Source organism: Mustela lutreola, chromosome 9 (genome assembly GCF_030435805.1).
Source record: "Mustela lutreola isolate mMusLut2 chromosome 9, mMusLut2.pri, whole genome shotgun sequence".
In the NCBI taxonomy this organism is placed as follows: Eukaryota; Metazoa; Chordata; class Mammalia; order Carnivora; family Mustelidae; genus Mustela; species Mustela lutreola.
This window is the reverse complement of record NC_081298.1, coordinates 144,260,266-144,288,004: the sequence shown is the minus strand read 5'-3', so window position 1 is coordinate 144,288,004 and position 27,739 is coordinate 144,260,266. Positions and strand designations below refer to the sequence as shown.

General features: G+C 56.4%; 1 protein-coding gene across 1 annotated transcript; it reads right to left on the bottom strand.

Annotated features, from left to right (window-relative positions):
* Positions 1-268: 268 nt before the first annotated feature.
* ADI1 (acireductone dioxygenase 1) lies at positions 269-10,638 on the bottom strand. Its single transcript, XM_059132780.1, has 4 exons — positions 10,394-10,638; positions 7,123-7,242; positions 1,935-2,114; positions 269-1,185 (listed from the first exon to the last, which is right to left on the bottom strand). Exons 1-4 carry the CDS (start codon positions 10,511-10,513, stop codon positions 1,066-1,068), a joined length of 540 nt encoding a protein of 179 aa, XP_058988763.1. The 5' UTR covers positions 10,514-10,638; the 3' UTR covers positions 269-1,065.
* Between the last annotated feature and the right edge of the window lie 17,101 nt (positions 10,639-27,739).

The window sequence follows — 27,739 nt, the reverse complement described above, 5'->3', positions numbered from 1 at the left end:
GAGGTCTCTGAGCCCTAATGGCGATGCCTTTACGAAGGATTCATCCTCTGCAACATTCCCCTTGGACGAGCGCCCAACCCCACGGGAGTGCTGTCGTCAGGAAGAGCCTCCCCGACTTCCCCGCCAGGGGTGGACACAATCAGGGGGCCCGCCACCATCCTCCCGTGCCCACACACGCTCCAATCCTTAAACTGAGTCTGCAGGATCGTCGCAACTTGGGCCGTGGGCACACGTGCCCAAGACCCACGTGGAGGCAATGAAAAAGGCATTTTAATACGAAGATTTTTAATTCAGTTTAAAAAATCCTTAAAACGATCTGCCCATCAAAACATGAAGTTGATTTGGGATTTTTCTGTTACTGTAAGAAAATTAGGCAAAACTGTATCTCAAAATTATTGAGGAAAAAGATAATGCAGTAGTTTTCCTATTAAAGTCAAAATTTGCTTGTAGAAGAGTTAACAGGCAAATCAACCCAGAAATCTCCGTGAATAAATGCTAATGCAGATAAAATAGTGTCACATACATGCACGAGCAACCACGACCGTGGTGATTAGGGACCATAAGCCAAGAGTGTAAGATTAGGGCAGCTACTGAATTTTGAGCAAGAAAGTGGCCTCAGCAGCTCCGAGTGTCCCTCCACTCACAGGACAGCTCAGCCCCGACAACACTGCCCGCCAGGTTTTGGGAGACGGGTGTCGTCTATCTGGCCGGTCCTGTCCTCTCCTGTGACACGCTCTCACGAGGCAGGCACCGCGCAGGTGGACATCTGCTTACAGTCCCAGAGCCGGTAGGATGGCGCAGTCCCGGCTCACCCACTGAGGGAGGGGACCCTCATACAAGCTGACCTTGAATTAGGGGAAATGAATGTGGCTTGTCCACCGTCCCAGAGTCGCTGCCACGTAAAAAACCACTTTTATAATGAAGCTCCCTTCATTAAACACACTGATTGGATAGTCCTGCCAAGGAAAGCTCACCAGGGTCCATGTCTACGGCGTAAGAGGAAGAGAACAGGCTCTCTGCTGGGACTCAGGACCAGGGCGAAGGCGGCCTGGCCCCTGAGCGCCACTACACTGTCTGAGCCAGAAAGTCCAGGTACTGGCCCCGGGCCTCGAAGTGGTCAGCGGGCCGGTTGTACGCCGTCCACACAGGTTCGCCCACAAACAGCCGCATGGCCTTCACGTAGTTCTGGAAAACACAGACACGTTGGGATGTGAACCCTGCCTCCAAGACAAGGTCGCTGGCCACGGCGGTGGTCCTAGCCGCACACGTTCTCCCCGCAGAGCCAGTAGGTATGAGCTGCCGGCCGGCAGGCCTCAGGCTCAGGCAACAAGGCCTCTGCTGCAGGGGTTCGGTGCTGACCCCCACTCTCCACAACCTGGTGTCTGCCCAGACGCGCACGGACCTGCCCGCCGGCGCCCTCACGCTCGACAGGGCCCTCGGGCTGCTGAACACCAGGGAGGCCAGCGTGGCATTGCCCCTCAAAAGCAAAAATGGGGGGTGCCAGGGTGGCTCCATGGGTTAATCATCTGCCTGTTGCTCAGGTCATGATCCTGGGAAACTGGATCAAGCCCCACCATGGGCTCCCTGCTCAGTGGCGGGTCTGCTTCTGCCTCTCCCTCCCCCACTTCTGAACTCTTGCTGTGTCAAATAAAATCTTAAAAGTAAAAACGTGGGGATCTTGCAATCCCATTTTGGCTTTTGGGAAATTGACCGTGGCAACGACCTCCCACGTGTGCTGGTCACAAAAGTAGGAGGCTCCGGGTCCCAGCACCGGAGAGCAGGAAGGGATGGGACAAGGCTGCCGGCCTCGGGGGGCCGCCCACGTGGGCAGGAGCCCGCGGTGGGGACAGCGGCAGCGGGACGGCAGCTCCAGCCGGCCCGTGGGGCAGAACACTGGGGTCCACGCGCCCACACGCGGGCCAGGGCCCTCCTACCCGCTCGTCCAGCGAGAAGCGGTGGTAGATGCCGGCGGGTAGCGTTATCATGTCCCCCTTCTCCATGAAGATGCGGATCCACCGGTCCTCCTTGTCCCGCACGTCGAAGTAGCCGCTGCCGTCCAGGATGTAGCGGATCTCGTCATCCAGGTGCAGGTGCTCCTCGTAGAACACCTTAATCTGGGAGGACGGAGGGGATGGCTCAGCCGTGGCTCGCGGCGGCACGGAGGCGCGGCGGCACGGAGGCGCGGAGGCGCGGCGGCCGGCCGGCAGGAGCGGGGACCAGGGCCAGGTCGCCGGACTCCCGCAGCGCAGGAACCTGGCGCCGGGCCAGCAGCGGCCAGAGCGCGAACACGCCACCGCCGCTCCGCGTGTCCACCACAGCCCCAGGTCTCCACCCGCAACACCCCGGAGCTGCGGGTCCCCGACGCCCCCGAGGCCCTCAACGGAGCGGGGCGCACGCGGCCGGCCCCTGCCGCACAGCTCACGGTTCGGGGCCGTGAGGACTCCCTCGCCCGCGGGGACCCCGCGCCCCTCCTGCCGCACACCGGGTCTCCCGCGCCTCACGCGCACGGGCACGCGGCTGTCCCGCGCCTTAGACGCATGCGCGGTCATGCCGCGTCTCCCGCGCCCGCGCCCCGCGCCCGCGCCCCACGCACGCCGTCGTCGCCCGCGTCACACGCCGTCCACGACCCCACCGGGTCACCATTTCCTGGAAGACGCCCCTTGTTCCAATCGTTGTGTTGGTCGGAAAGCGCTCACCCCAACCCCGAGAGTGCAAACCCTCCGCTGTGGAGCCGGTGCAGCGGACGAACCCGCAGTAACCGCCCGCCCCCGCCCCGGCCCCGCGCGGCCTCCGCCCCGCCGCCCCGCCCCAGGGCCCCAGGCCGGGTGTCTGAGGCGTCCCTCGCGCGACGCTCACGCGCCCCTGGAAAAGCCACGGACGGTCGCGACATCGCCGCTGGCAGCAGGAGCCGCGCCGCCGCCTGTCCGGAGGCCGGCGGGCTGCGGGGACGCGGGTGTCGCGGCGGAGCGGGAGCGGGAGCGGCCGAGCCAGCAGCGCTCCCCGCGCGGCCACCCCGCCCGGAACGGACCCCGACCGCGGGCCTCGACCGCACGCACAGGAACAGGCACCGGGTCGCCCCCGGCCGGGCCGTCACAGCCGGACAGAAGCCCGACGCCGGGGCAGGGGCGCAGGCGCCCACGTCCGCGAGCACCGCCGGGCCGGACGCTGCGGGCTCCGCCGCCGCCCTGCAGCCCCGCGGAGGTGCAGCAACGGGCTGTTCCACGGAAGCACAACGGAGGGGAGGCGCGCGCGGAACACGTAACCGAGCCCACCTGGGTCGGCCTCGGGCGGGGCGGACCTGCACCCCCCCCCCCCCGGCCTCACGCCCCCTGGCCTCGCGCCCCGCCTCGGCTGCGTCTGCGTCTGCGAGGACCCGACCCGGCCGCGGCCAGGCTGACACGAGCGGCTGCGGCCGAGGGCGAGGAGTGGTCGGTGCGCCCGCCGGGGTCCTCGCGCGGACCAGCCGTGGCCGACCCCGACGGACGGAGGCCGGAAGTCCGGTGGCGCCGACAGAAGGAGCCGCGTCCGCTCGCGCCAACCAGCTCTCCCTCCCACACAGAACTCCCCGGCCCATCGGCGAACGGACGCCAGTGACCCCCAGGCAGCAACGAGGGCCCCGGCGGGGTCTCCAAGTACCCGTGACGGCACCGGGGCTGATACCAGGCCAGGTCAGGGGACGTGGGGGCGCCGCGCGCCTGCGGCTCCCCAAGTCAAGTGGCGATCGGGAAAAGGATGGCCACCGGCCCACGCGACAGAAACCCTCCGAGAGGCTCGTCCTCGCTAAGTCTGGGACAGTCCGAGCATCAGACGCCCTGGCCTGTATCCACGGCCGCCAGGACTCAAGCATCGGGAGCCCGCACTGGGGTGACAGAAGGGAGCCGGCGGCCTCTCCCTGCAGACCCAGGCCAAGTCAACACCGCGGGACAGACGGCCACCACGCTGGGCACCTGCCGTGGGACCGACCCAGGCAGGGTCTACCCAGGTGGACGCAAACACCGAGTGGAAGTCTGAGAAGAAACATGGCATTTATAGACTCGAAATAATCCTCCACAGATTTCCTGTCCGTTATGAGGGGAGACGGAAGTTCGCAAGGAAGAACCTGACGAACAAAACTTGATCAAGTTTCCTGTCAGCAGGAAGGGTCCTGTGACACCACAGCCTCCCCGCAGCGCACACGGCGCACACACAGCGCCTTCTGCGTGGGGTTCCCGCCAAAAACGCAAGGCTTGACTCTACTCATGGAACACAAACAGCACATAGGAGACAGTACAGGTTTGTTTCAGAGAAACAGGACAGAGAAGACTGTACCAGCAAGACTTTTCTTCCGCGGGAGAAGCCACTCTGGGGACTAGGACGACGGAGAACACAGTTACTGCCCTTAAGAGCACACGGGTCTTTGCAACGCAGTAAGACCAAGCAGTGCTGGGGCTCCTGGGTGGCTCGGGCCGCTGGGCGTCCGACTCTTGATTTCGGCTCGGGTCATGATCCTAGGTTGTGAGATCGAGCCCCACACAGGGCTCTGCACCGACCGTGGAGCCTGCTTAGGATTCTCTCTCTCCCTCTCCCTCTTTTCCTCCACATTCTTTCTCTCTCGCATGCGTGTGTGCACACGTGCACTAAAAAAATAAAAAATTAAAATTAAAAAAAGGAAAGACAAAATCACTGCCAAGAAGACGGGTAATCTAACATGCATGGCAACACACACCATGTAAATCTGAGAGAATCCATGACCCGGGGAGAAATGGGCCATCATCTTGGAAGTACCGTAACACGCATGCTCCGCCCAGCACAATCACAGCATGCGTGTGTCTGCCGCACCCGTGTTCTCACACCGCTTTTGTTCTCAGTCCAATCTGCTGGGACACCTGCCGGTTTCCTTCCTCTAAAACACACACACAAGACATCCAAGCTGTTGGAAGAACAGTCTGCAAGACTTTCCCAGGATCCACCAGAGGACTGAAGTCACAGGATAAAATGCCACCCTAAGCTCTGAAACAGGTGGACACAGGGCCCGGTGCAGATAAACTGGTGTGACGCCAAGCAGTCGTCCTGGCAAACTGCGGCAGGCTGAGTGTGCCCCAGCTTCAAAGTGGGAACCACCCGGGAGCCCAGGATTAAGGGAAGCCCCACAGTTCTATGGCTTTTGTATCTAGAAACCCCATCAGGTTCTCAGGATGAAGATCCCAGAATATCCTTTCACGTTGCAGGCAATGAGAGGAGAAAATAGCCATTTTTAAATACTCCCAGAATGTCCTGCACCAAAGGCCAGTACTCCCAGGGAAACAGCTGCACCGGAGCCTTATCTGACTTGTGGGAAGACCCTGTCCAGTCCCCTCCAGCCTAAAGGGCGAAAGAAAAGGCCACAACAGAAGAACTAAGCCCACGAAAGACTGGCCTGAATGGTAACAGGTAACATCACAGATCACTTCTTCTCCCCAACAGCGGACCGCATGACAGGGCTCCAGAAGATAACAGTGACTTGAGGCTTCAAAAGAAGCCGTGTGAGACACAGAATCTACGGGAGGAAGAGCGCTTAAAGAAACAAAGACCCCAGGGGAGAAGAAAATCCAGGGAACTAGAAACCAAATCCCTGGCACCATCAACAGCAAATGGAACTCCCGCCCAGATAACACACACCCTCACGCTAAAGGCTGACTTGCCTTGGTTCCTCTTAACAGACGCTACACTCTGGCTTTAACCAAAATGACAGGGCATGCTAAAAGCTAAGAAAAAAATCCATCTCTAGAGACAAAGCAAGGCTGAGAACCAGACAGAAGTGTGACACACATTATGGAAACTGAAGCTCAAGGTTACATAGCTATTAAGTGCTGCAGCCAGAATTTAAAAATTTTATTTATTTACTTGACACAGAGAGAGAGGGAGAGAAAAAAATTTTTTTTTTATTTGACACACAAGCAGGGGGAGCAGCAGGAAGGAGGAGAGGGAGAAGCAGAGCAGGCTCCTCACTGAGCGGGGAACCCGATGCGATCATGACCTAAGCCGAAGGCAGATTCTTCACCAACTGAGCCACCCAGGCATCCCAAGAAACCCACTTTAAAACAAAGACACAAGTGAGTTAAACGCAAACTTTTAGAGAAAGAAACACCATGTTAATAGTAATCAAAAGCAAACTCAGGGAGCTACATTAATTTCAGACAATGCAGACTTCAGAACAAGGAAAATCCATCAGGGATACGGACGGGTATCATGTAATGACAAAACGGTCCAGTCTCCAAGAGGACATGAAAATCTCGACACCTAACAACAGACATCAAAATACACGAGGCTAAAAGTAACAGAAGGAGAAGAACACATGAATCCACTATTTTAGTTGGAGATTTCAGCACTACCCATCAACAGACTAGTTCAGTTAGCAGAAAATCAGCAAGGAGTAGCTGCTGAGTAGCACCACCAGTCGACATCCGTGGAGTGAGTCACCCAGCAACGGCAGACACACTCTTCTCAAGCCTGCACGGTGGCTTCACTAAGATAAACTGTGCTCTGGCCCATGAAGTAGCCTCAGTATATTTCCAAGGACTCAAGTCTCACAAAATATATTCTCTGATTACAGTGGAATTAAATTAGAAGGCAAGAAAAGTGAAGTCTCTGGAAAAGTCCCCATATAATTGGAAACTAACACATATCTAAAAACCCACAGAGGTCAAAGAAATCAAAAAGGAAATTAATCTGGAAGTATTCTGAACTGAATGAAAATGAAAATCATTTGAAATTCATGTGATGGCACTAAAGAAGTACTTGGAGGAAATCTACAGCACTGAACATCTATGTTAAAAAAGAAGGCTGCAAGTCCATGACCTCAGCAACCACGTTAAGGAATTAGAAAAAGTATGGCTCAGTCAGGGGAGCGTCTATCCTGACTGCTGCTCAGGCTGTGATCTCAGGCTCGTGAGATCGAGCCCCATGTCTGGCTTCCTTCTTGGTAGGGGCCCGCTCGGGACTCTCTCTTCCTGGCTCTCTACTCCTCCTCCCCCCACCTGCAAGCTCTCTCAAATAAATAATTAAATCTTTAAAAAAAGGAAAAAGAAAATACAAAAAGAAGCTTGTGTTTAATAGGAGCGAATGTAACAATTCGCCTCTTCAAAGAACTTAGAGCTCCCTTACCTTGTCTTCATAATTTGGCAGTTTATCCTTGCATATGGTTATGATGTCCATCCAGCAGTAGTTTCTCTCTTTTCGGATCTTTTCTAATTCTGGGTCATTCTCATATTTGTCAGCATCCAACTATTAGAGTTAAAACAACAAAAAGGTCACATTAATGCAAACAAAGAAATGTTCTGTTACTGGATTTCCAGTATGATTCCACTCTAAACTTATCATCCAGTCCTCTGACAACTGCAGACTAACCTTCCTTCCCCTCCTCTCCCCCTTTCTCTGGAGGGCTTCCCCATTCTCTGCCACAGCTAAGGAGAGTGCAGTTGTACTTAATTCCTGCCTCCCTTCTCCCCAGCAGTTCTTCCTGGGGGATTCTACGTTCGCATTCTAGTCCCACTTCAAGGAGCCCAGGTGAAACACCCATGACCAAGTCTGTCCAAGGTCACCAACCCCACCTCCACCCCAGTCCTGCTCCTCCAGCACAAATCCTCTGCAGGTCTCTGATCTCTCTGTGACATCTCTTTGTCAGCTGCTTCCCTGGGCTGGATGCTCTGGAAGCCTACAAATAAAACCCAAGTTCATTACCCCGGGATGAGAGCCCTTCCATCATGTGGCCCCAGTTGCCATTTCTATTCTTCTGTCCCTATCACCTGTTTAAACACACACACACACACACACACACACACAAAACTTCATTCTAAACCAAGCAAAATTATTTGCTCCAAAAGAATCTTCACATCCCCACAGCCTTGCTCCTGACAGCTTCACACATCCAGAAAGCTCCTTCATCATCGTCATTCATCACAACCCTATCTACTCAAGGTCCCATTCTGAGTTGAAGGCAGACACTTAGCGACTGAGCTACCCAGGCACCCCTCAAGGTCCCATTCTATCACGTCTGTGATGAAGTACTCGCCAGGACCCCAGCCAGAGTTAATCTCACTCCTACTTCAAACTACTGGCAATGAATTGAGTTCACCTTGCATTACGTTGTGATAAAATGCACATTTTACCACAACTCCTGAAAGGCAAACTCCAGAATATCTTAAACTACTAGTCATCAACTCGTTAATTTCTACAAAGATGCCTCCCCAAAAGTCATGAAACCCACCTCGGGATACGCGCAGGACTGCCCCACACTAAAACCATCTGTCACTCTGCTTTGTCCCTAGTAACAGACGCGCAAAACTTCTCCATCGGTTCCCACTGATCGAGAACAGCTATTATGAAGGAACTATATAAGAATACACAGGACACAAAACCCAGAGAGTAAACACCATTTACTTATTTACATGTTTACGTATACTTCATGCCGCACACAGGGCTTGAACTCATGACCCTGAGATGGAGAGTTGGAGGCTCTGCCGACTGGGCCAGCCGGGCGCCCTGACTTATCCAGAGCAGAACTAGAAGGCCGGAGGAACTGGGTCTGACCCCGCGGAGAAACTGGAAGATGCCTTTAAAAGGTGGTCTTTCATCCTCTGGACACATTCACAAGTTGACCAAGATCTCCTTCTCCAAAAAGAACGAAATCCCCAAAGCGCCGTAAGTGAACTCTGTTTAGCTGCGGAGAAACTGACTTTGTGATAAAACCGAACGTATGTCCCCGTCGCAACGGGCACTACGGACCATCGGACCGCCTCAGAGATGGTCCTGCCCGCAGGTGCGTGCTCCGTGCCCGCAGGTGCGTGCTCCGTCTTGGCGTGGGCAGAGAAATAACTGGAAAAACCAACACGGCCCCAAAGCGGAGCGATCCGGGGAGCGTCGTCTTCGGGGCCAGGAGGCAGCCGGCCTCGCGCCTGCCCAGCGCCGCAAACAGGAGCCTGGCGGCCGGCAGGAGCGTCCACTGCGGACGGCCCACGGGCTCAGGGCAGGTGGACGCCCGGCCTGCCCGGCTGCTTACCGCGGCGCGCCCCACGGCGCCCCACAGCCCGCCACTGCTTTCTCTTGTGGGGGGGCGGGGCAGGGGGCTCAGCGGGTGAAGCCGCTGCCTTCAGCTGGGGTCATGGTCTCAGGGTCCTGGGATCGAGCCCCGCGTCGGGCTCTCTGCTGGGGGGAGCCTGCTCCCCTCTCCACTTGTGACCTCCGTCAAATAAACAGATATCGCCTTTAGAGGAAACTTGATTCGCTCACGCGTCAGAGCGGCCGAGGGCGCACAGGCAGGCGGGGCGGAGACGACGCTGCTCCCGCGGAGGGACCCGGCGGGGCGACCCCGCCCCGCATCTCGCCCTGCGCCGCGCGCGCACCGCACTCTAGACGGAGCCGCCGCGGCCGCCGAGTCGGGGACCCGCCTGCGGCCCGTGCGCTCTGCGGACACCCACGGGCGCTCCGGGCGCTTCCTCAACGCGCCGGTCCTGCCGGCGAGAGACTGGCCGCGCGCCCGGTGCCGACGTTTCATTTACTTGAAACAGCGCGCGGGGCACGCGCGGGGCACGCGCGGGGCAGGGACAGAGGGGGAGGGGGAGGGGCAGCCGAGTCCCCCCGCCCCCGGCCGTCGGCCCGAGCGCGCTCCGAGCCTCCCCGGCAAACCGCGGCGCGCCTCGCACGCGCACGAGCGGACGGCCCGCGGGCTCGGCGGCCGGGACCCTGCAGCCCAGGGGGTGAGGGCGGCCCCACGCTCGGACACCGGCCCCCTGCGGAGGACGCCGGCGCGCCACTCGGGCCCCGCACACTGCCCCAGGCAGCCCGTCCCCGGCCTCCCGCCCGTGCGGTCCACTAGCTGCGCGCGGCGCGCCCTGGCGGCCCACAGACCCTCCCCGAGCCCACCCGGACTGCCCAGCGGCGGCCCTCGACCGTCCGCGGGGCGCGCGCACGGCGGCCTGGGCGGGCCACGACGCTGAGCCCGCGCACGGCGCTCCCACCGCCTAAAGCTCGGCCAGCGCAGAGGCCCCGGGGTCGGGCCATCCGGCCCTGCTGCTGCGCATGCGCACCGCTCCCAGGTCGCGATTCTCAGCGCCGCTACTGAGCATGCGCACCGCTCCCCGATCGCGATTTCCCGGGCCGCTACTGAGCATGTGCAGGATGTCCCGGGCGCCCCGGACCACCCGGCGCCCCCTACTGAGCATGCGCACTGGTCCCAGGTCGCGATTTCCCGGCGCCGCAACTGAGCAGGTGCCGCATGCCCCGGGCGCCGCCCACCACCGGAGCCCCCCGTTACTGAGCATGAGCGTCCCTCTCCCTGCCACCCCCCGGCGCAGTCCCGGCCGCGGTGCCCACTCGCTGCACGCTGGGGTGCACGGAGCTCGGGACACCTCGTGGGGCCGCCCCCGCCCCCGCCTACCTTCCAGTAAAGCACCCCGAGCCGGCGCAGCTGCTCCAGGCCAACCGGGCGGCTGGGCTCGGCGCGGTGGGGCCGCCTCGGGTCGTCGGCGGACTCGTCCATGTACCAGGCCTGCACCATGGCGGAGCGGGGGCGCCGCGAGCACCCCCTGTGCGCCCTCCGGCCCCCGTCCCTGACCCCGGCCAACGGCTGCGCGAGGCGGTGGACGAAGCGCTGCTGCGCCGCGCGGGGAGGGCCCTTATCCCCGGGGGGCCGGGCGGGGCGGGGCCGGCGGTGGGAGGGGCGGCGGGGAACTGGGGGCGGCGGCGGGGCGGCGGGGGCAGGGGTCACGGTGCGCGGAGCGAGCTGCTGCAACAACTTAGGCGGTGGGAAAGGGAAGTGAAATGCCACCAGAACCCACGCAGCCCCGTGGGGAGCAGCGGGACTTGAAGTCAGGTCCTGTCCCCACCGAGGACCCTAGGGTCATGGCGGGGGGCGGGGGCCGCGTCCTCGCCTCCCCCCAGCCTGCCCCGCCCTCTATTTGTAAACTGCCCGGCTCCCTTCCCCGGAGGACTGGATACGTTCTAGGGGAGAAAACGAGCTTGCCCTTCCCAGTCCCTGAATCGATCCTCTGTTGAGCGGATTAGAAAAGAAAAGGTTCATTTTCTCAAGGCAGTCAGCCGGGAAAGATCCAGTCATCTCACCATCGGGCACAGCCTCCAACAGGGAACCAGGTCACTCGAAGGCTGCGGGATTGAACCTACCCCCGGGACAGCACATTGCCAGAGTGAACAGCCCACTCCGAACCCTGGGAACCACTGCCCATGAAGCCCAGGCAGATTTTCTGTCCAGTCTGCTGCTGCCGTCCACATCTGGGGGGAGCCCACCTCTCCGCTCTTCCCGTGACCAGCTGCTGCTGTCCCCCCGGGGACGCCTTCCACATCACTGCCCACTTCCACCTGCACTTCAGACAAGACTGCATGGTCTTACCTCTGATGGGGACCCCACCCACCCCAGTAAAGCTTCAGGGTCACCCCTCCCCGCAGACAGCTCTCACGAGGTAACCCAGGACCCCCGAGTTGACGCACAGTCACTTATTTCTGCTCTTGTCTGCCCTTCCTGAAACGCGTCCTTCTCACCTCCCTCTGATGAAGTTCTAGAACATAGATGAGGTTTGGTGGGGTGAGGTCTGGAGCCAATGACCAAGAAGAAATAGAAGAACAGCAGAAATTCCCATCTTTCAGACAGAGAAACCTGTCTGAAGAAGCCTACTGAGGCCATGCTCCCAGAAAAGTAAAGAAGGCCATTACCAAACCCGCCCTGACTCCTGGGTGGCGTCCCACGCAGGATCTGTCAGAGCTTCCTGTGTGTCAAAAGCAACCAGAGGCGTCCCTCAAGATCCTGCCCGCCCAGGAAGGCATTCCTGCCGTAAAAGGCCCTGGAGGGATGCCGGTGCCCTTTTCCCCATGGCATCGTAGGCTGCCGATGTGTGCCTGGTGAATGGACCAAAATACTGTGCCATACCATGCCACCCTCTGTCCTGAAGACTGCATACTGTTTTGCCATTTTTTTTTAAGATTTTATTTATTTATTTGTCAGAGAGCGAGAGCGAGCACAAGCAGACAGAGTGGAAGGCAGAATCAGAGGGAGAGGAAGAAGCAGGCTCCCTGCGGAGCAAGGAGCCTGATGTGGGACTCAATCCCAGGACGCTGGGATCATGACCTGAGCCGAAGGCAGCTGCTTAACCCACTGAGCCACCCAGGCGTCCCTGTTTTGCCATTTTAACCCAGGGAAATACTAGGAAGGTTTTACAAGGGGAAATTACCCGATTTTGTAGCTTTAAGTAGTCTGTAGAAGACACTGACAAGACACAGTAAAGACTGAAATCCATCATGGTCTACGCGACATTCCAACACATGTGGTCCTTACAAGCCAACTTCCCTAGGAAATGGTCCCCAGGTTGTGTCTTAATTCAATCGGATACTGGTTTCGGCGGGCTCCCAGTGGAGGTCACCCAGCCAGAAGTGGCTAGACCAGGGATGTGGAGGGGGTCACATTAGATCAATCAGGAGGAAACCTCACACGGGAGTCTTAAGATTGGCAGCCGTCCTGGTGACTTAGGTGGCTGTCCCGTGCCCAAGAGAGACAACTTTCTATAAGAACAGGAATAAAGAGAGGGCATCAAGTTTCTAAGTCTTATTACCATTCCGGCCAGGGTACTGACTTCCAGTCAAAAGGCAGACATTCTCCTCCCCGTAGAGTAGCCACGGGCTAGAGGACTACAGCCTGACAGTCAACATGCAAGTGTTCCAGTAAGACCGCACTCCTTGAAAAGCCCCTGAAGTGAGAGTAAAGGGAAGAGGAGAGAAAGTACTCACCAGTTTTGCACCAGAACTCAGAGTCCAGATGTAAAGACTCAGCCCCACATTGGGCACCAAATGATGAAGTTCTAGAACATAGGTGAGGTTCGGTGGGGTGAGGTCTGGAGCCAATGACCAAGAAAGAATTCCTGCAACATCTCTGGTGCAAAATGGTGGTTTCTTAAAGCACGGGGACAGGAGCCGTGGGCAGGAGAGCTGCCGCCCCGCTATCCTGAGGAGTGGCTGACTATACACACAGGAGTTGGGTCGGTGAGGACAAAGGGGTGTTCAGAAGGGCTGTCACGGTAAAGAAGACTGTCAGGATACCGGAGGCCTGGTTATTGTCAAGCCAAGGCTGTTTTTCCCTCTAATAAGCAGTAGCATGAAGACAGTTGGGAGGTTCCCGGTGGAATGTCACATTCCTCCTATCAAGCGTCCTTGAAATGAGCTCTAGGTTTAGAAGAAATTTAACTTTATATTTCCTTTCATCTCAGTCTCCTTCAGTTTCATGGAGGGGAAGGTGGTGTTAGGGCTTTAGGAACTGCGTTGTTTGTCTCTGGAAGTTGGGCTGTGGAGAAGACAGCTTCCTTGTTGTTAATCCGAGGGAACCTCCTGTCTTGCAGGATTGTGATCTCGGCAAGTTAACTATTTGTTTTCCTTCTAGGGCAGCCAAGGGTGCGTGAGGAATGTCACACATATGACCGAGGGGAGTGGGTGGAGAGGGGGTGCAAGGTGCCAGCTTTGCTTTGTCCCCAGCCAGCCTTCTGCTCCCTCATCACCCCCAATGCCCTCTTGGTTCCTCTCCTTGGCGTGACCACAGAGTTGTGGAGTGTCCTGTCCCCTCCCCACACACCCCCTACGTGACCTCGTGTCGTCCAGGATACGCAGGGACTTCCGCAGCCATCTCCAGCCTGGATCGCTTTGAGACCCAACCTGGTGTCTAACTCAGCATGGCCACAGATGTGGTGAATTCGTGTGTCCAACCTAACTCAGCCGAAGCAGAACTTGACTCCCCACACGTCCAGATAGGTCTCCCCAGCCTTTCCCGACCCTGCCAACAGCTGCATCACCCACCCAGTGCCTGAATCCCAAAGTCTAGGGGTTTTCTGTTTCCTCTCCCTTACCCTCAACGTCCAGCCAAATCCAGCAACAGCACAAATGCACACACTTCACCCCCGCCCCGAGTGCCCTCTTCTCCGGACTGCTAACACTGACTCCCACAGGGAACCCTGCTCCCACCTCTGCCCCACTGCAAGCCCTTCTCTGCACGGCATGGATTTAAAAGTACAAATGGGGCACCAGGGTGACTCTGTGTTGGGCGGTCGACTCCATCTCAGCTTGTCTCGATCTCAGGGTCGTGAGTTCAAGCCCTTCATTGGGCTCTATGGGGGTGTGGAGCCGACTTAAATTTTTTTAATAATAAAAAGTAAATAAAAATACAAACGGGATCTTGTTACTTGTCTGCTTAACCTCCTTGCTCGACTGCCGTGGCTCCTGACCACCTCTCCAGCCCGTCTGCCTCCTGCCTGCTCTCTGCCCTCCACACACTCAGCGTCTGAATCTGCCGCCATCCTCTGTGCGCTTCTGTTCCTCTGCGCGCTTCTGTTCCTTCCCTGCACAGGCCTTCCCTGACCCCAGCCCTACACCTCTAGGAGGTCAGTGTGTGTTTTACTAGCCTTCCAAGGACCAGTGCCTCGCTCATCAGAGGCAGTAAAAGCAAGTTTGCTGAGTGACCGTGGAAAGGACGGGCAGAGAGCACGGCATGAGTTCTCACGTTACTGCAACTGCCCTCCTAACTCAGACCGGACCTCGTGCCCTAGGAAGTAATGGCACTTGTGCTGGGGAATCTCGCAAAGGCTTCATGCCTGCCCAGCCTTCCAAGCAATGTGGGCTCAACTTACCACCCACACTTTAAAGACGAGACAACGGGGGCACACACAGCTCAAGGGACTGCTGGCGGTCCGGGGGCCAGGAAGGAGCAAGGCCGGGGTGCGAGGTGGGGACCCAGCCCCAAAGCCTGCAAACGCTACCACTACCACACAGTGCGGGAAGGAGCGAGGCTGCTCTCCTCCGGTCGGGAGCGGTGGTTGGAATGGGAACAGGGCAGGGTCTCCAGCGCCTGCTGGGGCCGCGCACAGACAAGCACGCTTCACCATCTCGGGGGCTCCATCTCACTCGGATGCTTTTTTTAACTATTGGGGAGGACAGAGGGAGCTGTGTTACGTTGTTTAAGGAAAAAAAACAAAAACCCACATACTTTGGAAAAGCAAGACCATTGGGATGCCCTTGGAACTGCTACCCAGCGCAGCCCTTGTGGCCAGGACCGGTTCAGGCAGGCAGACTCCGATCACAACGGCGCTCGCTTCATTCGTGTGGCCGTTGCCGGCCCACAGATTCCTCCTCTGAAGGGAAGTCCTTTGAAATTGAACTACTTCCAGAAGAATAGCCAGCAGCAGTCAAAAAATATGTTTTGTGACCAAAATTTATCACCCTCAGTAGGCAACTTGGGAAGAATCTGCTTAGATGTTCCGAAAGACAGATGGTCTCCCTCGCTGCAGCCCTGGGCGCCGGCCGTCATCCATCCCGGCGCTATGCAGTGCTCCCGGCCCAGGGCCCCCCTGACCAACAGGGCAGGGCAATGGCAGAGCAGAAGGCCAGGGGCCCCGAGACACGGCAACATGAAGGATGTGGACGTGCTTCTGTACCGGCGGCAGACAGCCTCTGTGAAGGCACCGAGTAGCTCTTTCTGGCTTTGCAGGCCAAGAGGCAAAGTCGAGAGAAATAGATCAGTCCTTTGGTAACAACCACTTTAAAGGGTAAAAGCCATTCTTAGTTCATAGAACATAAAAAACAGGCATCAGGCTGGAACCTGCCGACCCCGTTCTATCCCATTAATACTATTCACATCGCATCCGGCCACCAAGTATTTTATGCCCATGGCCTGCGGGGACAGCTCTGAACGGGTTTGGGATTGCGCGCTACTAACGAGCTATGGAGTGAGCCTACCATTAACTCGCCAGCGACGGCCGAAGACACGTGTCTCCCTGGCCAGGCGTGAGGCCCAGCGTGGGGCTTCACAGCAGGAGCTGCTGTCAGCACCTCTGACAGGTTCCCTGGACACCAGTTCCTGCCAGGGATGCGAAGAGACACCTGCATGGTCCCCGAGTTGCGCTGTAGGCAAAGAACCCTGAGCTTAGGACCCAAAACCTTGATTACCCTGGGCAGGAAGCACACCTGTCCTTGCTCCAGGGAGACACTACGTCTACGTCGCAAGGCCACCCATGAGACAGATCTCCCAGAGAGGAGCGCTGGGACCTCATCTGTGCATATGCAGAGATGTCGGAGACCCACGGAGAACTGTCTCCTGTTCCAGTTCTCCGGCGACTTCTTCCATGTCATTTGAATTTGGTGGATAGTCTTAGCAGTGTGGCCGACGAATCACAGCCCTGCATGTCGGAAGTGTGGGCGCACGGCTCTTACTCTGCTCAGTTTCCCACACGGACTCAGGGGTCATTGGGATTGTGTCCTTTCTGGAGCACAATTGCTGGCAGAACTCGTGCGTTCAGTCCAAGATCCCCGTTTTCTTCCCCGCTATGGACCAGGAGTGGCTCTCCCGGTCCAGAAGATGCCCCTAGTCCTCTGCCCATAACACAGAAGCTCATTTCTCCAACCCAGCAGGAAAGGCTTTATTCCTTTGAATTTATTCTTCTAAGAAGACCTCACCTGATCAGTTCAGGCTCACCAAAGATAACCTCCACTTTGATTAGCTTAGAGTCCAGTGGTTTGGGGCCTTAATTACGGAGAAAGCCGGCAGCTGGCTTAGTGAGCACAGCCTCTTGTCCTCCCCCGCGTCGCGTGGGAACCTGGCTTTCTCCCTGCGCCAGGGCCAGGGCTCCACGGGGGCTGTGAGGCTCGGCCTGCCCCGGTGGCCACCCACATGGGTCCCAGGTGGACCTCGGGCTCCACAGAGATCCAAGGGGTGGACGTGTGGTTCTAACTGGGCCATCTGGAATCTTCCATGACACCGGATCTCCAGACAGCACATACAAGAGCTCCTTTCTCTTGAATTCCAAGCAAGCACGGTTTTAGAGCTGCTGGCCGTGTTTCCTGTGCTTGCAGGAAGCCCGCTGCGGTAGACGAGCACTGAGCCAGGCGCAGAGGAAAGAACGGAGGCCGGGAAGGAGGGACGGAGGGAGCTGTAGCCAGTCTCTGGGGCCCCCCCAGTCCGGCCCAGCTTGAGGCAGCTCCGCCTAGCCTTCTAGACTCCCCGAGCTGGCGCATCTGTTTTGTTTGCTTAGCGAGCCGGACCCCGCAGCCCGCATCCCAGAGCACTGGAGATGGGAGCTTCCTTCTTAGAGCGCGAGGGCATGAGCGTGGAAAGGAGCTTCAGAATAGCACTAGGATGCTGTGCGCTAGGATGCTGGGGCCCCTGTGTGCGGAGCCCCAGGTGAGGGGGCAAAGCCGCCAAGGGCTGCCAGTGCTTGAGTCACCGTGGCTCAGTGCTGCCACGGGTCACTGCTCTGTACACACATGTGGTGACAAAAACGAGGCAATTTCCCTCAAGAATGTCCTGGGTGCTTTAACCCACTGAGCCACCCAGGCACTGGGTGGGGTCTGCCTTCAGCTCGGGTCACAACCCCAGGGTCCTGGGATCGAGCCCCACATTGGGCTCCCTGCGCAGTGGGGAGCCTGTTCCTCCCTCTGCTTGTGCGCCTGTTCTCTCTTTCACTGTTAAATAAAGAAAAGTATGTCCTGGATGAAGCCATAAAACTTAATTTTATTAAATCTTGACCTTCGAGCGTACAAGTTGTTAATAATCTCTGTGACGGACTGAGCAGTACACGGAAAGCATTGCTGCTGTAAACCACAGGGTGATGGTGGTGAAGAGGCCTGTAGGAGCGAGCGGCAAGCCCAGCTGGCCACCAGGTCACCGGGTCACGGGGCTGAGCCAGCGGGGTGTTTGGCAGACAGCCTCTAGAGAACGAACGACGTGAGGCCGCCTCGGCCGAGTCTGACCGTGCTCAGCGCCGGGGCAGAAGCCAGGCCTGCAGGCTTGGACTGGACACGGGAGCGCTGAACAAGCAGCCCTTACTGAGGACGCTGATACTGGCTGCGAGTTGTGAGCAGAACCCTCCCTTCCAGAAAAAAAATTTGTGATCGTTTTCTAAGGCTTACCTAGAAACGTCAGGAAGTGCTCTGCTTGATTAAAGGTGATCTTCTGCCTTTGTAAGGTTCATTTTACTGTCCTTTAACCCAATTCCAGTGAAACAGTGACATTCAGTCATTGTGCTTCTGTCTAAAGCACAGACTAAGGTAAATAAATAGAAGTAGAGAGGAACACTGGTTTTAACCATTTTCAGTCTCTGCTCAGGCACTGCCTCAGTAAGGACAATACGTAGACTGGCAGGAAGCATTTTGAGATTTCCACCACCCAGTGCATCCGATCCTTGAGAGCAGGTGGAGCCGTGCGTCTGACTGCAGGCTAAATTACTGACGGATGTAATGTAAACAGCGCTAAAACCGTGCTTGCTTGGAATTCAAGAGAAAGGAGCTCTTGTATGTGCTGTCTGGAGATCCGGTGTCATGGAAGATTCCAGATGGCCCAGTTAGAACCACACGTCCACCCCTTGGATCTCTGTGGAGCCCGAGGTCCACCTGGGACCCATGTGGGTGGCCACCGGGGCAGGCCGAGCCTCACAGCCCCCGTGGAGCCCTGGCCCTGGTGCAGGGAGAAAGCCAGGTTCCCCCGCATCGCACAAGAGGCTGTGCTCACTAAGCCAGCTGCCGGCTTTCTCCCACAGCGAGCGTGCGGGGCTCGGCACACGGCTCTCGGCGCGGGTCCTGGGCCTCGAGGCCGTCCTGGCTGCTGAAACCCCTCCCTGTGAGCCCACACACAGCTGATGTCTTCTAAATGGCAAGCCTGGAGGGCTTTCTGGAAACAGCGAATGTTAAGGGAGAAAGGGCGTCATCAGTAAGAGCAGGCATGCCGGCGCTGGAAGCAGCACAGGAGCGCCCGCACAGAAAGGACTGTCTCAGGCACATTGAAAGAAAAAGCTAAACATATGTTTGCTGAGAAACACAAGGGCCGTCTATAACTAAACGGAGGGTCAACACGAAGACCTCGGGAATGAAAACTGTGGGACCGTCCCACAGCCTCCAATTCAAGAAAACCAGGCAGGTTCCCTATCAGACTTGACTACAACGGACACTAATGAAACTATTCTTTCTGTACGTATATTTGAAAAATTGCAATGATATTTACAGAAAGTATGGTGTTTTGAATTGAGAAACAAGCCATTTGTGCATGAACTTTTCTGAACTGGAAAAAAGGAGTATGGGCCTGAATTTCTTTTCTTTTCTTTTTTTTTAAGATCTTATTTATTCATTTAACAGAGAGACACAGCGAGAGGGGGAACACAAGCATGGGGAATGGGAGAGGGAGAAGCAAGCTTCCCGCAGGGCAGGGAGCCTGATGCGGGGCTCGATCCCCGGACCCTGGGATCATGCTGAGCCAAAGGCAGACACTTAACAATTGAGCTACCCAGGCACCCCTGGATCTGGACTTCTTAACCGGAAGAGCAGTGCTCAGACGTCACTGCTTGGAGGCCATAGTCAGCAAAACCTTGTTCACGCTAATTTTTCTTAATACGTCTTTGAAATAGGACAGAAGACATTCATAGGACTCTAGGCTCTCAAATGCAGGCTTATTTGCAGCATTTCAATGAATCATCCCCCATCCCTGTGCTTCCAGGATGAAAATAAAACCACGTGTTCATTCAGTGTGCGGACCCCTGGCTCATTCTCCAGTTGTCTCCCTATCCGGGATCGTACTGTCCCCCTGAACACTTGCTCAAAAGAACTCTTCCCCAAGTGTGTTGCATGTCACATACACAGAGAGAAATGATTAGCAAAAGGTGTTTTGAGGTCAAAAACTATAAGGAAACTGGAGTGCCTCAGTGGCTCAGTGGGTCAAACGTCCAACTCTTGACTCAGGTCAGGATGTCAGGGTCGTGAGATGGAGCCTGGTGTCAGGTCCCGCACAGGGCCTGGAGCCTGCTTCTGAGCCTCCCTCTCCCTCTGCCCCACCCTCAACCACTTGCTTCCGTACCCTCTCTCTAAAATAAGTAAATAAATAAAACACTATTTAAAAAACTTCGAGGAAACCTCCTATGCCATCTCTCTTCTGGAGTGGTGAGGCTCAGAATGGAAGAAATGGTTTATGGGTCACAAAACTTCTCCCCATGGCGGGGTGCAGGCACTGATCCAAAGTGTCCCACCCAACTTTCTTTGGCAAACACTGTCAAAGGAGCAGTGAATCACCAAACAGTAATTAGCAGAGGTTTCCTGGGGATATGCCCAAAAGACCCTTTCCAAACTGGGAGCCCGTCACCAGAACAAGGACAGGGCTTAGGGGGTGAGGAGACAGCGACTTCCCGACTCACAGCGAGTGGTTATGATACTAGCATTTTACAGAATTGATTAGCGGTTACCTCATATCAACTTTCGGGAAACAGTATACGTTTCGCTTATGATTTCTGGGGGCATAAGAGAGAAATGACTCAGGTCAAGCTAGTCTTGCAAAACAAGCTAGATTAATCTTTGTTTGCATGACCCAACGGGTTTCGTCTGCTCGGGGAATGTTCAAAGCAGGTCTCTGTTTGCTTTTGACTTTAACCCCACCATGCTGGGGCCAGGGACAGAAACACGAGAACCCCAAGCATCTACCACAAGCGTCGGACTAAATCTTCTTAGTAACGAAACCCACGAGAATGTAGAAGTCATCGGTACTGATATCTGGACTCCAAGGAAAGCGAACCTCACTCTGCTGGAAAATAAACTCTGACCAACATAACAGACTCTCACAGACCAAACACGTGGCGGTGAGGAGCTCCTGACTCCGGCACATTGGAGCCATTAGACTCACACTGGGGCCAAGGGTCCGAAGTCACCCCTGGAGGAGTCAGCGGTGGGGGGAGGGGGGCTGGTCTCACCCTGGAGCCTGCCGAGGCCCCTCCCCCACCCCTCCCTCCACCCCGCTCCGTCCTCGACCGGCTGCCTCTGCCCTGCGCCCCGCCCGGCCGAGAGCCTGAGCCTACCTTCCTGCACGCTCAGACCCTTCAGATCGATGCTTTACCGATTCGTCCAGCAAATATTTACCGGGTACCTGCTCTGCGCCAGGACTTGCTCCAGGCCCTGGTTAGGCAACAGGGAGCCAACAGGGACCAAATTCCCAGAAGTTAAAGCCTCCTTCGGGAGACAGACGGAAAGGCCACAGCCGGCGCGTCAGAGGGTGGCAAGGGGTAGGCAGGAGCACCGAGCAGGGCAAGAGGAGCAAGTGACGGCTGTGTGGGGCGCAGTCGGGGAAGCGGAGCGGCCCAGAGTGCCCGGAGCCCAGGAAGCTGGGACGCGGGTCGGAGTTGAGGGAAGGGTTCCAAGTGTCTGGAGGCAACACCTGCCAAGCGGAGTGAACAGGAAACATAGGGCAGAGGGCCTGGGTCCTGTGTCACAGGCGTGCATCAGCGCGGGCGCCAGGAGGAGAGAAGGCTGCGGGGGGGTCATGGGGGCGGCGGTAGGGCCAGAGGGTGTAGCACTCGCCTTCGTCACAGAGGCTGGGGCCTGGGTCATGACAGGGTGTGTGTGTGTGTGTGTGTGTGCGCGCGCGCGCGCGTGCTGGGAATGACCAGATTCTGGATCCGTCTTGCATCGAGGCCCACCAGGTCAGATGCAGCAGTGACGGGAGGCACGGCGCGGGGCAGTGGGGTGTTCTGGGCGCAGCCCGAGCTCCCGGGGGGACGGAGCCGCGGCGTGCTGTGGTGGGGGAGCCCACGGGCTGCGCGGATTCGAGGTGAGGCTGCCACCTGTGGGGCTGGGTTTGCAGATGTCTGAGAGGAGATGCTGCGGGATGTGGGTAGAGTCCACACTGGGGACACAGCTGGCAGGAAGGTGCCCAAGTCTCACAGAAGCTGGAGCAAATGAGTGTGAGCTCAATCCGATGAGTGCAGCGGGAGGGTCTGGGGGTCGGGGTTCCGGGGTTCCAAGCCAGCAGCAGCTCCCTGCCGTGGTCGGGAGGAGACCCAGGACCCCGCATTCTGCCGCTGCCTGGCTTCCTCCTGCCTCCTGTCCTGCCCTAGCCCTGGTTTTCAGTCTTTGTGGGCTCCAGGCTCCCCCCTGCTGGCCGCGAGCACCCCCCCCACCCCCCCCCACCCCCCCCCCCGCGCCCCGGCCAGCAGGAGCTGCTCACGTGGCCACCTGTGGGAGAGTGGCAGACTGAGGGAGCAGCAGGGGCAGAAACCCAGGAACTCCACATCCACTCGGTCCTTAACGCTCAGTCTGTACCCGTTTATATTAAACACAGTGTGTTAGTTGCTAAAAATCAGAAAAGTAACTCGGGGCTTCCGCGATGCTCTCCATTCACATCCTTGATGTGTCCGAGAATGCTTCCATGGAAACCCAGAGCGAGACAACACCCAGCAGTCCCACAGACGAAGCACTTGGGTCCAAACACCCGAACACCAGGATGGTCCCGCCCCAGCAAGACGCTCACTTGAGAAGACGGTACCGTGAGTCAGGGACGTCCGCGCGGCTCAGGCGGGTGAGGTCCTGCCTTTGGCGCAGGTCGTTCCTCAGAGGCCCACGTCGGCCTCCCTGCTCGGCGGGGAGTCTGCTGCTCCCCCGGCTTGTGCTCTCTCTCACAAATAAACAAAATCTTGAAATAAAAAAAGAAGAGAGAGAGAGAGAGAGAGAGAGAGAGTACACATAAATCGAGACACGCTAGTTATCGAGCCTCACGCAACCGCCACTGCAGACTACCGGGGGGTGCGCCCGCGGGGCCCCGTGCGGGGTGGGTGTGCTGCCGCCAGCCAGTCTCCGCGAGGGCTAGCCTCCTCCAGGGCTGTCACCCAAGCACCCCCTCTCAAGAGGGTGAGTCATCAAAGGGACTCGTGTGGTCTGATGTCGAGTGTGAGCCACCCACGGTGGGCATCTGGGCGGTTTCCCTTGGAGTCTTAAGCCACCCGGGGGCAACTGTGAGTCCCCTGCAGCACGCCGGGGTGCCTCGTGCGCACCTCCAGGGGGCTCGGGTTAACCGGGCTTGCTTGGGTAAGGGGGTTCCCCTGCGGCCGAGCAGCATGGGGAGGCAAGGAAGGTTCCCTGGGTGTGGAAGAGTGGAAAGAGCGTTCCAGAAGCCGAGGGGAGGCCGAAGTCAGACTCAGAGAGGGTGGGGGAAGCAGAGGCTGGAGGTGAGGGAGAGGACAGGAGCCCTGGGGCCACGGAGCTTCCAACAATCTAGATCGTCTCTACTGTTCTTTGTGCAACGCAAGCACAGAAAAACCCCACAGTGCATTTTTGGACAGTGGGGACACGCCACAGACAAGCACGAGACGGCACTGTAGCTTTTATAAGGGGGACGCGCGCGTACTTGAGAACGTTTTCGCTCCGATGCATCCCGGTACCGTTCGTCACCCGCATGCGGGACGTGCAGCAAGTGCCGCACGAGGCAGCTGGACATGGGGCTGTAACAAGGGACGTAAGGACAGGGAGGAAGAAACGAAATGTTATCCTTGGCAGGTGACAGGATCGTAAAACCCAGAGAAAAGAATGGGAGCAGTTTTAGACCAGGAAGAGCCCCTACGTTGGTATCACAGAATCCACGTCAGGAAAGACGGAGGCTCTTCCATGTACAAACAAGGATCTGTCTTAGCAACAGCTTGAAATGTAAGCACACTAACTTGGAAGAAACAGCAATTTCGAAGACGTCACAGAAACACTGGTTTTCTTTTTTCCCGTTTATTCATGTAAGACATTCTGTTTGCAGCCTTTCCCCCCAGCTGTCCTGAGGCATGACTGACAGATACAACTCTGTGTATGGAAATGTATGTGATGCTTCAAACGACTTCATGACTTTAGCACAGTTTTAAGTTCACAGCCAGGTTAGGAGGAAGGTACAGAGATTCCCCGAGCCCCCCCCCCCCCCCACACACACTCCCCCACCAGAGTGCAGATGTGTGACAAGCAACAGCTCCTGAACTGAAGCACCGTCACGACCCGGAGTCCAGAGCTGACCTTGGGTTCACTCTTGCTGTCGTGCTTGCCGTGGATCTGGGCCAACGGTAACGAGGTGCATCATCTCTAGGGCATGACGAAGACTATTTCCACGGCCCTAAACCCCGTGTGCCCTGCCTATTCATCCCTCCCTCCAGCCCACCCCAACCTCCCGCAACCACTCTTCTTTTAACTGTCTCCGTAGGTTGGCCTTTTCCAGAATGTCACATGGCTGTGATCTGCCAGTACGTGGCCTTTTCAGACGGGCATCTCCTACTTGGTAATGTGCACTTAAGACAGTCCGTGCCTTCCTGGCCCGAAGGCTCACTGCTTTCCAGGAAACCTGGATGCCACACGGTTGACGCGGTCACTTGGCTTCCACCAGGCTTTGGCAACTGCAATCAAAGCTGCTACAAACCTGTGTGTGCAGGGTTTTGCGTGGACCTGAGTTTTCAGCTCCTTTGGCTCCACACCGAGTGTGGCTGCTGATTGTGTGGTGAGAGCATGTTCGGTTTGCAGGGAACCGCCCAACCGTCTTCCAAAGACATGGCTTCGGGAGACATGGCTGCACCATGCTGCACCCAGCAGCGGCGAGCATTCACGCCCTCGGCGTCCTCGCCGCCATCCGGTGTAGCGAGCGTTCTGGGTTGTGGCCTCTCTCACAGGTGTGCAGGGCTGTCTCCCTGCGGTTTTAATCCGCGTGTCCCCACCGGCGTGTGACGGACCGCGTCTTTCCCGGAGCTCACTCGCCATCTTTGGTGAAGCGTCTGTGAACGTCACTGGTCTACTTTCTCATCGGTCGTTGTTTCCTTATCCTGGAGTTGTAACAGTCCTTTGTGTATTTTGGGTAATAGTCCTTTCTCGGGTGCATCTTTCGCAAATACTTCCCCCCACCCCCCAGCCTGTGGGTTGTCGTCTCATTCTCTCCACGTCTGTCACAGACGTTTTTTATTTTAACAAAGTCCAGCTCATCAGTCCCTTCCTGGATCACGTCTTTGGCATCGGAGCTAAGAAGGCACCGCCATGCCCAAGGGCATCTAGGCTTTCTGCAGTGTTCTCTTCTAGGAAGTTTTAGGGTTTTGCATTTTACATTTAGGTCTATGATCCATTTTGAATTAATTTTTGTGCATGGCATCAGGTCTGGATCTAGATTCATTCTTCAGCACGTGGATGCGCAGTTTTCTAGCAACATTCGTTGAAGAGACTATCTTCACCCCATTATAATGCCTTTGCTCTTTGGTCAAGGATCAGGTGACCATACTTCTACTTTTGGCTAATTGATGATTTGTGTATACATTGTTAAAATGATTATTGTGATTGAGTTAATTAACACAGCCACAGTCTCACAGGAAACATTTTATTTGTATGTGCATATGATGCTTAAGATTTACTCTTAGCAAGCTTCCAGGATACAATCCAGTATTACCAACTATAGTCACCATACTGTACACCTGTTTCCTTCCCTGGAGTACTTTTAAAAAGGCTTAAAGAAATTCATGGGAAGCCAAATACACAAGTGACCAACAGATTTATAAAAAGACGATGCCCAACCTCTCCAGAAATCTCAAATGTAACTCAGAGCAAGGCCTCTGGTAAAGGCCTTGGCAAAGAGAAAAAAGGAGTATTTCAAAAGAAGGTTTGGGGAGACTTAATATTAGCAAGGGTACATCCTTACGGATATTCTTTTGGAAAAATGCATACTTGTGTCAAGTTTTCTGAAAGAAACTTGGGATGCACACACACACCGTACATTTAACCTGGAGTTGCCTCTCTCTCTCTGGGGATCGCAGAACAAAGGAAGAAGCCTTCCCCTACAGTAGATGACAGGACAACTGGTCCTCCCATGACGTCTTTCTAGACAAACTGTTCTCCTGCCCTCACTGCAGAGCATAAGGAGACCCTCATCTCCAGGTCTCAGTGTGCACTTAAGGGACAAGTACCAAGGGGGTTAGTACGGAGGGAGACATCACATCCCCCAACCACAAGCTCTTCCATGATGTCGCTTACGGAGGGGTCCTAGCTGAAGCCTAAGCAAATTCACTATGACCAGTAGTGACAGACAGACAGACGCCCTCCTGAGGGAGGGTCAGCCACACAGCCCAGGGCAAGACAAGGGTTATGCGGAATCACGACACTGTGGTGGCCAAGGAGCCACAACAGAATGATTCAAGAATCTTTCTCAGAGCCCTTTTAAAAAAACCGTAAAGGGGGTACCTGGGTGGCTCAGTGTTAAGCATCTGCCTTTGGCTTAGGTCGTGATCTCAGGGTCCCATATCAGGACCTCCGCTTGGTGGGGAGTCTGCTTCTCCCTCTCCCCCACTCATGCTCTCTCTGTCTCGGTCTCTCTCTCAAATAAATACGACCCTTAAAAAGAAAAAAAAAGTAAAAGCATAAAGGATGTGCTTCTTTGGGTATTATGGGCAGAGGAGCCACATAATCTTAAATCCTTTAATTCCAATTTCTCCTTTTACATTTCATTCTCTTGCCACCCAAGAATCACCAAGGAGTTCCCCACCACATTTTAACAAACACCCAAAAACGAAGCCACGGGAACTCTCGCTGCGGGAAGTAACAAGGGCCCGCAGCGGGGAGGCCCTGGAGGAAGCCTGCGGCTCTGGCTCCCACGGGACGGCGGGCTTGCTCGGCTTGGGAGCGAGGTTTCTGAGTAAGAAACCCATTTCCAGACCAGCTGAAACTCCTGCAGTCTTCTGCCTCCCCAAGTTCCGCCATCCCCAGACGAGTCTTCAGATCTGGTGAACTTCCTCCACAAAGAACCACCATGCCGTTAATAACGAGGTGGTGATTAGAGAGGAGATTTTTAGCCTTTGTAAACATTTAAGAAAGTCCCTGAGAATTTTCTTTTCTTTTTTTTTTTTTTTTTTGAGAGAGCGAGCGAGCGAGTGAGCGCACGTGCATGCCAGCCAGGGGAAGGGGTAGAGGAGAGAGAGAGAGAAAATCTTAAGCAGGCTCCGTGCCCAGCACAGAGACTGACATGGGGCTCGATCTCACAACCCTGAAATTATGACCTAAGCTGAAATCAAGAGTTGCACACTTCACCAACTGAGCCACCCAGGCGCCCTGAGAATTCTAAGAATTGAACAAGATTACTTACAGTTGTAGAACACACCAGAGCCAAGAAAGGTCACCAGACCCTTTGTCAAAGTGCAGCCACTCAGGGCCTGGCCCGCAGAGCCTTCCCCTGCACTAGGGTGCTAGATCCTGCCTGACAGGGAGGTGCAACAACCCCTTAAGGGTGTGTCTTAAGATATGGACCCTTGGGCCCTCCGCACAGCTGGGCAGGGACCCTGAACCCCAGTGGCTCTGTGCAGAGATTGGGGGAGGGATCAGGCAGACCTGCACACAGGGCCCGTCCCAGACGGTGTCCCAAGGGCACAGGCGGCCTCTCAGCAGCTGGCCCAGCACACACAGTGCCCTCAGGATCCGTCCCTGAGCTGCTGGTCACAAGGGGACTGGGTGGGCCTGGGCAGCCCTGGGAGTGATATCGTCTGAGGTTCTGGCGGCTGCACTGTGGGTGGGAGACGGCAGACCCGCCAGGAGCTCCTGCTCGCAGATGGTGTGCCCACAGCAGGGCTCAGACGTGGGAATGAGGTGCTCAAACTGTCCTGAAAGCCTCTGACAACAGAATGAAGGCGGCATGGGACTGTCACTGCTCACAGCAGACGGGTCCCCAGGTCTGGTCCTCCCAGCCTGACCACAGTCACCTTGGTCAGCCTCAAGACAGGGGTTTCGTGGGCTGGTCAGGTATTTAAAGCGAAAAGTGGGGACACCAGCTGAGGCCCAGACACCAGAAAGGCTGTAGCTGCTCATCAGTCCCCATCTTTGAAAACCAAAAACAAGGACTTGCTGGAGGGAACTCACTTCACTGCTCTCTGCCTCTTAGTTCTCTGATCAGGGCTGGTCACACAGAAGGAAGTCAGGATTCCTAACTCTAAATAGACCTTTTTCT

What these genes read in the sequence shown, in the direction of transcription:
- ADI1 (XM_059132780.1), bottom strand. Translation starts at nt 10,513, where the DNA reads ATGGTGCAGGCCTGGTACATGGACGAGTCCGCCGACGACCCGAGGCGG. An exon ending in TGCCAAATTATGAAGACAAG is followed by an intron (nt 2,115 to 7,122) that starts GTAAGGGAGCTC and finishes CCGTCCTCCCAG; the next exon opens with ATTAAGGTGTTCTACGAGGA. An exon ending in GCTTCTCGCTGGACGAGCGG is followed by an intron (nt 1,186 to 1,934) that starts GTAGGAGGGCCC and finishes TGTGTTTTCCAG; the next exon opens with AACTACGTGAAGGCCATGCG.